General features: G+C 37.9%; 2 protein-coding genes across 5 annotated transcripts in view; one reads left to right on the forward strand and one right to left on the reverse strand.

Annotated features, from left to right (window-relative positions):
* Window positions 1-8,529, reverse strand: part of LOC126293727 (pre-mRNA-splicing factor 18) — a 115,503-nt gene extending 106,974 nt beyond the window's left edge. Inside the window, exon 1 of one of the 3 annotated variants that reach the window (XM_049987050.1) lies at window positions 8,377-8,519. The gene's annotated coding sequence lies outside the window, so the exon portion shown is untranslated. Of the gene's footprint in view, window positions 1-8,376 lie in introns of all 3 variants that reach the window. The other 2 variants (XM_049987049.1, XM_049987051.1) reach the window with 2 other exon arrangements.
* A 518-nt stretch (window positions 8,530-9,047) lies between these two features.
* The window catches only part of LOC126293723 (protein Lilipod), a 342,658-nt gene continuing 338,828 nt past the window's right edge, over window positions 9,048-12,877 (forward strand). For both annotated transcript variants that reach the window (XM_049987038.1, XM_049987039.1), the window contains exon 1: window positions 9,048-9,130. In XM_049987038.1, coding sequence (XP_049842995.1) covers window positions 9,071-9,130 — 60 coding nt within the window. In that variant the 5' untranslated portion in view covers window positions 9,048-9,070. The remainder of the gene's footprint in view (window positions 9,131-12,877) is intronic.

The raw sequence follows: 12,877 nt of genomic DNA on the forward strand, positions 1-12,877 counted from the left end.
GAATATTTTTGTAGTATGTCAATGGAACAAAATTTTCACGACATTCTCACAACGTTACTTTGCAGTGCGTCCGTGGAATTTCTGAAAGCACACACACTACTCCTGCCACCTGGCGAAGTGCCGGTACTTTGTAGTCTTCCTCCTTATATAGTGACCAGAAGGATTAACTGAAACATTCGATACCTGCTGACAAGCGAACTATCACCTATCGACCTAACCTAGACCTCGGTCTATGCTACAGGGCAGTCTGTCACCAAAATCTGCATTCCAAACCTAATACAGACACAAAAGGAATGTTGCTAGTGTTCCCACAGTTCGTGAAAATATGATGTCACATGTCATATCTTTACTATAACATGGGACGAAGCCAATATCCGGTAACGGTATGTTCAAACTGAACCCATTGCTTGAAGAGGATATTTAAATGCTCGCAATGGCCATTCTACAATTTAACGGTTGCTCAGCCAAATATTTACATTACTGGCAGCTCACACTAGCTGTCCGATGATGTTCCACGAATTGCAGCGTGCTGTCGAACCGATCTTATTGCTTCCAACACAGTCCACAATGCTGTGTTGTGTGCAAAACCACTATCGTGATTCATGAGATTCAATGCCACGTGTATATCAATCACCTCCTTAGTACTGTTGTGCCAGAAACAACTTGCAGAACACAAAAGAAGACATTTTCTCAAAATTGAATGTGTATGTGCTCATGTACTGTATTATGCTCAGTCAGTGCTGAGTCTTACATATAATGTTGATGCAGTGCATGGAGAAACAGTGCCACATTTGTTTCACGCAATATTTCCCACATTTATGGGGAACATAATAAGTTCCAATTCTATGAACCCTTAGGTTATCTTTCAAACTTCCCCAAAATATTCGCTATTATTACAGGTAGTATTAAACTGTAAAAATACAGGACAACATTAATAATCAAGAGATGACGATTTCTGAAGGATTTTTCCAGTGACTGATTTATGGTATGGTTTCAGGTTTCTAGTCAAGTTGACCCCATTTTGAGAAGAATATTTCCGTTACCAAACTATAGCCACCTTCAGATGCCCCATCATTATGCAGTTCAAATAGTATTCAAGGAGTTTATTCAGATAAGCAGACCAAAAAAAATTATTGAAGAGGGTTTCAGATTAACCACTTCATGGTCAAAAATCATTTTACATATACTTGAAAAACACAATCTCAAAAAACTGCCTTCTTTTAAGACTAATATTACCCTTTCATTAACAAAAGAAAACAATTTTGTTAGCAAATTTTGAAAATCTGTGTTGTAGAACAGTCATTTCCCACAAACGCAATGAGGTCTGTATTTTCATTTGAACTTCAAAGCTAAATTTTCATTTGCAGAGAGAATTTGTTAGAATAGTAAATTCAGAAAATTATAACAAAACAGTACAAAAAAATGTGAAACACAACATTCAAATTTACAATAGAGAATTAACCAAAAACACACACACACACACACACACACACACACACACACACCCACACTCTCTGTCTGGCCGCCAATGCATCTTTCTGTCGTGACTGTCTGGGACTCGACATTTCCTATAAATTTCCAATACAAAATTTTAAGATGACTTTGAGGTATTACATACCGATGTTTTTTTTACATTAAATTAAGTTTGCTGGTAAATACAAATTCCACTTACTAAACCTGAAACATATACCAACAGAGTTACTGTGGATTATAATAAGGATACGAAATGAATCGCCTGAAAGAATTCTAGAAAGTGTCATAAATAGAGAAACTTGAATCTTAGTTCCATCAAAATGGGTGAAACTAAATGTAACTAAAACCAAAATGATACAATTTGAAGCTAAATTGTTAGAACCAAGTGAAGTGAAGTTGCAATGATCAGGATATCACAGAAGCAAACCACGTGAAGTTCTCAGGCATAAACCTCAATAAAAATTTGAATTGTAAAGTACACACAGACTCCTTAGCAAACAAATTAACGACAAGCTTTTGCAATGTATAATTATGTCAGGCACCACAAGCACAGACAGAGAGATAGTCTATCGCTCTCACTTTAAGTCATTCATTACGGCATAACCTTCTGGGGAAATTCGGCAAATGTCCTGACACTCCGGTATTTAACCAAAAAAAATTAGGAACATGTGTTTCCAAACACAGGGCATCTTGTGGACCACTTTAAAAAAATCTACAACTACTATCTATTCCTTCCCTTTAGATAAACGAGGTACTATCGTTCTCACATAGAAATAAACATACTGTTCCGAAAACTGAGTCAACAGTTGGCACGGTGGCTGCCGGGAGTGACTGTAAAAGCATTTCCCATATACAGTCACTCCCGTCAGACACTACACCGAGTGTCAATTCTGTGCATATAATGCACTTGACTCTCCATTTTGAATACATCTACAGCACTCACCACAGAGAGAATTTTTAACTGCTGACACGCCGTTTAAGACTCTCTGCCCAAACACTGTAGTACACAGTATTAAAAATTTACAATAAAATAAAAGGCAGTAGGATCATTGAAAAAATTACTCTATACCTGCATGGTGGAAAAGTGTTACTATTCTATCAAAGAATTGTTTGATGACAGTTTTACAGTTTGAACAAGGAAATTGTACATTTAGAATATAGGAAAAGACAGACTGCTACTTACCGTAAATATGGGACATTAAGTTGCAGATAGGCACAACTAAAAGACACTTGAACATAAGACACATTCTGGTCTGAGCTGCCAGAGTTGTTTGTGTGAGTGAATAATGTACATTTGCCTTTCTCTATCTGATGAGTGCTGTGAGTGTCTTAATTGTGCCTGTGTGCTGCTTAATGTATCATCTTTATGGTAAGCAACAATCTACATTTTCCTACATTGTTGATCTTTCAACCAGGAGTTTCCTTTGTTTCAAATTATTCATTTACTTCTATATACTGGAAGCTGTAGTATGTAATTGTGTAGAAACATCTCAGAAATGTATACGAAATAATGTAAAAATCCTGATATGTCTCCAATATATTAAATCAATAATGTATGTTATGAGATGTATAAATCTAACTATAAGTCTATCTGACACACACTCGGTAAAGTGAGAAAAACATTTCTTAATATCTTTAAATATTACAGGCCTGGATAATGAGTCGATGGCTCAGTGGTAATGCATCAGACTTGCAAATCCGAAGATCTCGACTTCGATGCCTGGTCAGTCCTAGGATTTTTATCTGTCACTTATCACTTCTTTCAAATGGCTCTGAGCACTATGTGACTTAACTTCTGAGGTCATCAGTTGCCTAGAACGTAGAACTAATTAAACCTAACTAACTTAAGGACATCACACACATCCATGCCCGAGGCAGGATTCAAACCTGCGACCATAGCGGACGCTCGGCTCCAGACTGTAGCGCCTAGAACCGCACGGCCACTCCGGCCGGCTATCACTTCTTTCATCTCTGGCAATGTTTGTCAATGTGAAAAACACCAAATAGGGTGTTTCAAAATCCCTGTTAAACTGTAGATATCCATATAACTGTCTAGGTAAATCAGTTCAAAGGTCAGAGAAAAGCATCTGCATACCACCTCTAAAAGGAAAAACTGCCGGTAAAGCACTGTGGTACGTACAAGAATCTTTGCGTCAATGACTGCTTTACTTATGTTTGGGCTCATCTCGGTAGTAACTCTAGAAATTGTGATGATACAGTTTTCACTAACAGACAGACTGATGTATGAGGAAGATTTGTGTATACAATTTATTACTCTTATATCGCATAAGTCATTTGGCCATAGATACCTAGAGCTACTCACGAGAAGCTAGGGCTGGTGGGTTTAAATTTAAGTGTTAGGAAGTGTTTTTTGAAGGTATTTGTGTGGAGTGGAGCATTGTACGAAAGAGCAACGTGGGTGATAAATAGTTAAGGCAAAAGTAAAATAGAAGCTTTTGAAATGTGCGCAACAGAAGACTGTCGAAAATCAGATAGGATGAGGTATCGAATCGGCACTAAGAGAAATGTCCGGTGCCAGTCGTCGGCTACGAGCTGTGACGCAATATTGACAGCCACTGTCGTGTCACTTTTCTGTAGATATATTCACAGTTTTATTGTTACTTGCCAAAGCTACCAAATGTGAAAACAAAAAAACTGGTTGTGGTGACACACTACTCTGTGGCTTAGCCCAAAGTATATGTTAGGTTGTCAGTTAGTGAAGCCATCAAATGTGACAGTAAAAAACTTGGTAATACATTGCTTAGCAAATCCCTAGCCTTATTTAAGCCTTTCATGGTCCATCGGACACATATACCAACTAATGTAATTGCTGCAGGTTATTTCGTATCGTTAGCAAAGGCACTCGCGTCGGTCGTCTGTTGCCATTAAGACCACTGAAGCCCAATGTCGCAGCACTGTCCTAACAGATACGTTTGTCGTACGTTTCACATTATTTTCTGCGTTTGTTTCACGTGGTGTTACTGGTCTATTAGCACTGACAACTGTGGCGAGAGGTAATGCCCGAAATTTGGTATTGTCGGCATACTCTCGACACTGCAGACCTGGAAATGTAAATGCCGTGTGGCGAGGGCCTCCCATCGGGTAGACCGGTCACCCGGTGCAAGTCTTTGGAGTTTACGCCACTTCGGCGACTCGCGTGTCGGTGCAGACGAGATGACGATGACGACGACGACACGACACCCATTCCCCGTGGGGAGAAAATCTCTTACCCGGCCGGGAATCGAACCCGGGACCTTGGCACGACTGTCCGTCACGTTGACAACTCGGCTATCTCGATGGACCCGATCCTGAGACGTCGCGGACTTTTCAATTTGACAATGCAGAGAAGTGTGGGGAATAAATATTGGAGGAAAATCGTGGGATGAATACAGTAAGCAGCTTCAAATGAATTTAGGTTGCAGTACTTATGCAGAGATGGAGATGTTTGCACACAATGGACTAACATGGAAGAGCTGCATCAAACCAGTCTTCTACCGTAACTGAAGACCATAACAACAAAAAACACGGCAATGTTCCAAAGCAATATCTTAGTGTGTAAGGAAACACTATTACTAATTTTAAACATTATTTAATAGGCAGGATAGTAATCCGAAACATAAGCACGGTGGCAAATATAAATACACACTGTCACACTAGCTATACATCCAGTCCACAGCCCCTTGTATTTTTCTTCAAGTTACACAAGCTCCTCACTGCATGGCAGTGTGATGGATAGATATGGGCCACAGACAACCCAATGCTCAAAACTGTGATTAGATTAGATTAGGTTTACTTTCATTCCAATTGATTCGTAGTGAGGAGGTCCTCCAGGATGTATAACATGTCAGAAAAACAATAATACATGCCAAATATTTACAACTGAAACAAATAAGCTTCCACAGTTATACAACAAATTCAGATTCCATAAGGTTTGCTCTTGTGGAGTTAAGGAATGTTCATTGTTACTTGGCAATGAAGTCATGCCGAATCAAAGTTGACATCTTACTACAAAATAAATCTATGAATTCTTCAGAAGTTTTCTGAACAATTTCCAGATTACATCGGTCAACTGACATCCACTATCAGAACTGAACTTGTTCAATTACGTTTTCATGAAAAGAATCTTTTAAAATTTTAAGTATTCACAGTTTCCCATGTTGCAATCAACTGATGATGGGTTGCAAAGCATTTTTGCAATGCACTGCTTATAATTGTTTAAGCTGCTGTTTGTTACTGTGTTTATTTTGGCATTTTCTATCATTAATTTTATGTTTTGGTGAGTTGTGCACACACAGACAGTGTCTGTGCCACTCTGGCCAGCTAATACACAATGTTTTGGTCTCAACTCAGTAAATTCAGAGAAACCTATTTTTATATTAGGAAACTTGTCTTTAAAATGCTTGTTAGCTTCTTTAAGGTTACAAAAAATTAGTCTTTTTCATATTTTTGTTTTATTTCCACTTGTTTCTGTAATTGTCACACAATCTTTAATACCTGGCATTGCCCTGCTATCTTCATCATTTTCATAAAATGAATGTACAATTTTGACTGTTTCTGTTGGTAAACACTTCCCTGGTTTTGGGTTTGGACCTTCCATTAATTCTTTCTCTTTCAAAATATTTTTGGACTGCCGAACAATGTAATTAGGAGCATTAAATTCCCTCATTATTATCCCGACACTCCACTTTTCAGGTAAACTTGTAAGAATCATTAGTCTTTTTGATCCACTTATAGAATTTTTAAAGTTTCGTTTAAGATTTTCAAGAACGGATTCATCAGTATCAGTATCAGTATCTGAGGAAGAAGTTTCAGGAGCAACAAAAAGTTTACGTGTCATTGATGAGATTTTCTTCACTTCTGATTTGGCGTAATGCTTAATGTTAGTTTTGCCTTGTCAATTGGGGACTAACCTAGTTCTTGAAGTGTTGTGTTAAATGCTAATGAAGTTGGAGTGAAGTCAGGGTCTTGGTCTCTGATGATTATCTCTGATCGAGAAGATTCTTCTTCCACACTTTTCATCACTGAAGGGCTCTGGTGTATTTTTCAATTTGGTTACAACTTTCCTACATTTATCACAAATCTTGGCACCACTTGGTATTTGAGGAAATAATTTGGGCATCCATGTTGTGGCATTTCTCAGTTTTTTTCTGTCTCGAATAAAATGATTTGACTTCTTCAATGGATTACAACACTGCACTCTTACAGCACTGCACTTTTGACTTGGTTCCATATTTATACAAAAATCACTTATAAACTGTCCTTCAATGTATAGATTTACTTGAAAATGAACTATTAAATATAGTAGATACAGACTGGTCAAGACAGAGGTAACAATTGATTTGCACTAAAACTACAGTGCACAATAATGCTGTAGGCACACAAAGCTTTAGAAGGTAACAATGCAGACTGCATAATCTCAACAATGGCCCAGTCTCTGAATTATTGTACAGACATCAAGCCCTATGTATATGGTCCTCTACTGACGTATTACCTTAAAGGTCAGTTTGGTCAAGCTAGGGCCGTTAGTGAAAAACAAGAGTCCGGAATAATGTTTTAAACAATGAACCCATCATCGTCCCACATTTATATTTTGCCATGTGATTTACAACATTATGAAGTAGTTATGGAAATATTTTGAAAATTTTCAATTATGTACTTTTTGTAAAAAAATTAAATCAAAATAATAATTACCATTTTGAAAAAGGTTATTAATACAAGTTATGTTTTTTTGTCTATCACTGGAAAGAGCATGAAAAATGCTGCAAAATGACACATTTCCCAGTTCTATAGCTCAATTAGGGCAGCTCCTAGGGCAATTTAAAAAAAGTCCGTTCACACATTTTTGGCCAGTTTTTAAAAATTTACATGACCGTATTTCAGGAATGCTTTGAGGTAAAAAATTGAAATTTGGTATTTTCCTTAGTTTCAGCACCCTCTATGAGTATACCAACTTTCAGCAAAGTCTAAGAGGATGAGGTAAAATTTTTATTTAAAGTATGTTGCTTTGACATGGAATGACAACTATAACACAAGGAACAAGAATGATCTCCACATAGAACAAGTAAGAAGAACACGAACTCAGAAGCATGTAAGCCACATGGGCATTAAGCTATATAATGCACTGCCTCAGTACATTAAAGATTTAAAGGACAATACAAATATTAAATTGGAACTTAGAAAATTTTTAGTTTGTAAATATTGCTACTTAATATATGAATATCTTTAAGACCAAGAAACTGACTTCACAAACTAACCTCCAAAATTATCTATCTTTGTTTGTTTCAACTTTTATTATACTTTACCATCTATAGAACTAGTTATATATTGTTACTGAGAAACAAATTTACTATAAGCCATACGTGGAAAGAAACTGTAAGTTTGCTGTCATTTATTACAGACAATTTCATTTTGTATATTCTATATTGTTAATTTCTATGTATGACAAGTCCAATATCGTTTGTACGATGCCATGGATGCTAAATAAATAAAATAAATGCCACATTACTTTGATACAAATGTAATGCTCTCAAAAAAGCAGTTCTACTCCATCTCCCTTGATAAAGTTAATTACAGAATATCCGATAAAAACTACGTCAGTGAGATGTTTCTTGCTTAAATTTCTTTAATGTGCATAGGAAACGAGAACAATGGTGCGACGAGAAAGCAGTCATCTATTAACAAGCACGCAGTAATAAATGAATTCTAACGAAATGGCAAAAATGACATATTCCATGTTGAGATTTTCATACTGCATGTGATCAGCAGACCACGTAACTACCTAATGACCTATGACACGTAACTACCTACTGCCAAATTGTGAATTTAGGTTATCCATTTCCGTAAACGAAATGTGGCTACCACAATAAACTTAGGGTAGAATCCAAAATCAATTATAGTGCATACCAATATGAAAATTATGCTACAAAACCGAACTCACGTAATCAGACTGGCGTTGCTGTATTACACACACCGTTTACTTACTAAAACACGTCTGACAAATTGCATAAACAAATACTTCTCTGCGACTACATTCGATTGTTTTCAAAGCCTCGTCCATATTTGTTCTGCCAACTCACAATCGTATTAAACCCAGTCAGCTGATCGATAATGCTTTCCCATTCGTGTTTTCAACTCGCTCACAAACTAGGGACCAGTGTCGATATCTGTTAATATATCATTATGAAGTTTATTGTCTCGGTAAGAGTCCTGAAGAACTTAATTAATCAATGCATTTCCTGTCACTGTCATTGCACTTATGTTTGCAGCAGTGCATCGGTTACTAGCACGGAGTTCTTGAACGTAACTTCCAGCTGAGCATCAGTGCTCCAAAGAAAGCCGAAGAGGTAGTGTCACACTTCTGTGTTGTCGCTTACAGTCAGTCTGTGCGAGTTGTTTGTGTCGCGGCAACTGTGAGCAGGCTAGCGGTTTACAGTCAGGTGGCTCCAAAATGAAGTGTACTCGATTAGCTTCGAGCCTGAGTGTTTGCGCTGCAAAATTCCCTCGGTGAACGCCTAGTTATTAGAACTTTGGTAGAGAGCAAAATGTGGCTGCCGAAAGTGAAGGCTGTTTTGTTGAAGATATTGATGAGCGGGTGAAGATGGAAGATGATCCCGATGCAAGAGAGCAAATTTTCCACAACACCGTCCGAGAATATGTTGTAAGTGTAGTCTTACTTACCAATGTAGGTAAAACATTTCAGTTCTTTCTCTCTCGCCCAAGACGCCTTTTAAATAGAGCTCATGAGCATTTCGTTTCGTGGGTTGTCAATTTACAAAGCCTACTTTCAGTGATAATATATGCTGCAAAGCGGTTTTCATTTAGGCTTTTACAAAATCTAGATTCAGTAATTGTCCTAGAAAAATGCAGTGAATTAGTGATAGTCGTTTTAAATGGATATGCGGCTTCTCTGGCGATATTATTCTTCAATCTTAGTTCTAAACATTGCTTATCTTAGTATATCGATGAATTGTGATTTTTGTCTCGTGTAGACTAACAAAACTGAGCACTTGTAGACTTTAAGTGTTAGTTTGTCATCATTTGTAAATAAATTTTATTATGCTTTACTCGTTTCGACAAATGAATTTGTCGCCTACAGAAGCTTAGTTTCCTTCTTCATACAAGGATAACGCCATGGTATGTGCCTTTTATGAAGAGGTCGTTGACTGACTGCTAAACTAAGCTTCTAAAGATCAAATTAATTTGTCAAAACTGGTAAAGCATCATATAATATAGTTGCAATTGATCACGAAATTTATCCTGAACGATTAATACTACAGTTTCTGAAAATTATAGCTATGAATAAAATAACACTTCTGGGCTGTTAATGTTCGTAAATGACAAGTGAAAGTATCTTATTGTCTTCCATATCTTTCAAACTTCTTGTGGGAGCTTCCAGAGACCAATGGACCTCACCTAAAACATAAGGTGACCTGTCCACCACAAAAAACACTCTTTCCATTAATATTTTTGCCTGTTGAAAAAGGGATTCCTGGGATTAGCGCACAGTAAGCCCCTTTTTTTATTGTTAAAGGGATCCCTGCATGAAGTCTTACGTATTGTTATCGCAGTGGGACTTTAATTATGAATGTTATTGTATAGCTTCGGAATTAAGAGCAATTTAATAAATTGTCGCATCTCAATTTTCTTTTCACATAACGCGATAGACAGGATTTCTGCGACCATGTGCAAAGGCAAGTTTTAGTTTTGGCGTACTTCGGTACATGTATAAAATTAAGTAACTTGAATTTAAACTTTGTGTGAATGGGAATGTACTTTCTATTACATCTGCTCTGCGATTTTCTTTGCTTTAGTGCTACCCAGGTAGCAGAAAAACGAGGACACAGTGCTCATGTCACTTTTTAACATATAAGCAAGACATTCAGTAAGTGCGTTTCTCCGCCCGTTTCCTCAAAGCTCAGAAAATAGTGGCACCAGCATTTGTCTAACTTGGTACGCACAATTAATTACATTTGTAACAGTGCACTAAACGATTATGTAGTTTGCAGCATGTTGTTCATATTGAGATGGAAGAGATATGCTCACAACTTCAATTTGTTAATGTCTGTGTTGTCCTAAGTTCCTGACAGTACGTCAAAAGAATGTTTGGGTATAAACATTCGAAGGCTGTTTCCAGAGAACGTCTGACACCCCCACCATATCCTCCACCTCGAATAAAAGTGGTAGGAATTTGTTGTTGTTGTTGTTGTGTGTGTGTGTGTGTGTGTGTGTGTGTGTGTGTGCGCTGCAAAATTACGCACATGACTGTAGAGAATCGACACAGAAAGTATATTTTACTTTTTAAGGATAACATTGTTCAGTGTTGAATTCAGATGCCAGACCTTATTATACCTCGGTCACACTCAGGGTTCAGTGATGCTCAGGTATGTTGTCCACGCCTGTAATATTTGTCTCTTCGAAAACTATTGAGCTGGTGTTTACATATAATTTGTGAAACACGCGGTAATGACGTGGAAAGAGGCAATCTACTAGCCTTTAATCGTGTGTGTGTTCGGGTAGCTATGTCAGTAACGCTTGAGAGCGGGCTTGTCCCTAAATTGTTGTGTTAATAGAGTTCGTAAACGGTAAATCGCAATAACGAAATCCCAAAAGACTGGTGGAGCTCTTGGACTACATCTTAACTCAGTGCGACATTTGAAAAGTTCCTTGACCTGTGCGTCGGAAGCCAGCTACTGATACTCGGTACATTCGCTGTGATTTGACTATCGTTATCGATGTTTCCCACAAAAAAAAACCACAGGTCCACAGCCGCTGTGTTGGACTAGCCAGTGCCGTAATGATGCAACAGCTGACGGGTCGCTATGTTTTTTTAATGTTAAGTACGACGTTAACGGTAATGTTAATTGTATATCAATAAACATTATTGCTTCCAATATTAGTGTTTATGTTTGGTTGAGGAAGGACGCCATATCAAACTTAGTAATGGCTGATCATATTTAGAGTATACTTAACTAATAGTTTCTATACATTCTATATGTTAAAAAAATATTTATACTCTGTGACATACAGTGAGGCAACTTCAGCCGTATATTCGATGGAAATAATAGCATGATGGCCCGTCATCGGAACAGCCACTTTTCCATGTCCCTGCAGGCGCCCTCCTTCACGATGGTATTTACAGAACACAACGTATGATTGAATGAACAAACGTAATGCCGCATGCAAGCGTTATGTTCATTCATCGCAGTGTTCCAGTATGGGGACTTGTGTACGTAAGATTTAACATTACCTACTTCATCTGAGTTGTTGTTGTTGTTGTTGTTGTTGTCTTCAGTCCTGAGACTGGTTTGATGCAGCTCTCGATGCTACTCTATCCTGTGCAAGCTTCATCTCCCAGTACCTACTGCAACCTACATCCTTCTGAATCTGCTTAGTGTATTCATCTCTTGGTCTCCCTCTACGATTTTTACCCTCTACGCTGCCCTCCAGTACTAAATTGGTGATCCCTTGATGCCTCAGAACATGTCCTACCAACCGATCCCTTCTTCTGGTCAAGTTGTGCCACAAACTTCTCTTCTCCCCAATCCTATTCAATACTTCCTCATTAGTTGAGAGATCTAGCCACCTAATCTTCCACATGCTTCTGTAGCACCCCATTTCGAAAGCTTCTATTCTATTCTTGTCCAAACTATTTATTGTTCATGTTTCACTTCCATACATGGCTACACTCCATACAAATACTTTCAGAAATGGCTTCCTGACACTTAAATATATACTCGATGTTAACAAATTTCTCTTCTTCAGAAACGCTTTCCTTGCCATTGCCATCCTACATTTTATATCCTCTCTACTTCGACCATCAGTTATTTTGCTCCCCAAATAGCAAAACTCCTTTACTACTTTAAGTGTCTCATTTCCTAATCTAATTCCCTCAGAATCACCCGACTTAATTCGACAACATTCCATTATTCTCGTTTTGCTTTTGTTGGTGTTCATCTTATATCCTCCTTTCAAGACACTGTCCATTCCGTTCAACTGCTCTTCCAAGTCCTTTGCTGTCTCTGACAGAATTACAATGTCATCGGCGAACCTCAAAGTTTTTATTTCTTCTCCATAGATTTTAATACCTACTCCGAACTTTTCTTTTGTTTCCTTTACTGCTTGCTCCATATGCAGATTGAATAGCATCGGGGAGAGGCTACAACCCTGTCTCACTCCCTTCCCAACCACTGCTTCCCTTTCATGTCCCTCGACTCTTATCACTGCCATCTGGTTTCTGTACAAATTGTAAATAGCCTTTCGCTCCCTGTATTTTACCCATGCCACCTTTAGAATTTGAAAGAGTATTCCAGTCAACATTGTCAAAAGCTTTCTCGAAGTCTACAAATGCTAGAAACGTAGGTTTGCCTTTCCTTAATCTTTCTTCTACGATAAGTCGTAAGGTCAG

This window comes from Schistocerca gregaria, chromosome 10, assembly GCF_023897955.1.
Source record: "Schistocerca gregaria isolate iqSchGreg1 chromosome 10, iqSchGreg1.2, whole genome shotgun sequence".
NCBI lineage: Eukaryota > Metazoa > Arthropoda > Insecta > Orthoptera > Acrididae > Schistocerca > Schistocerca gregaria.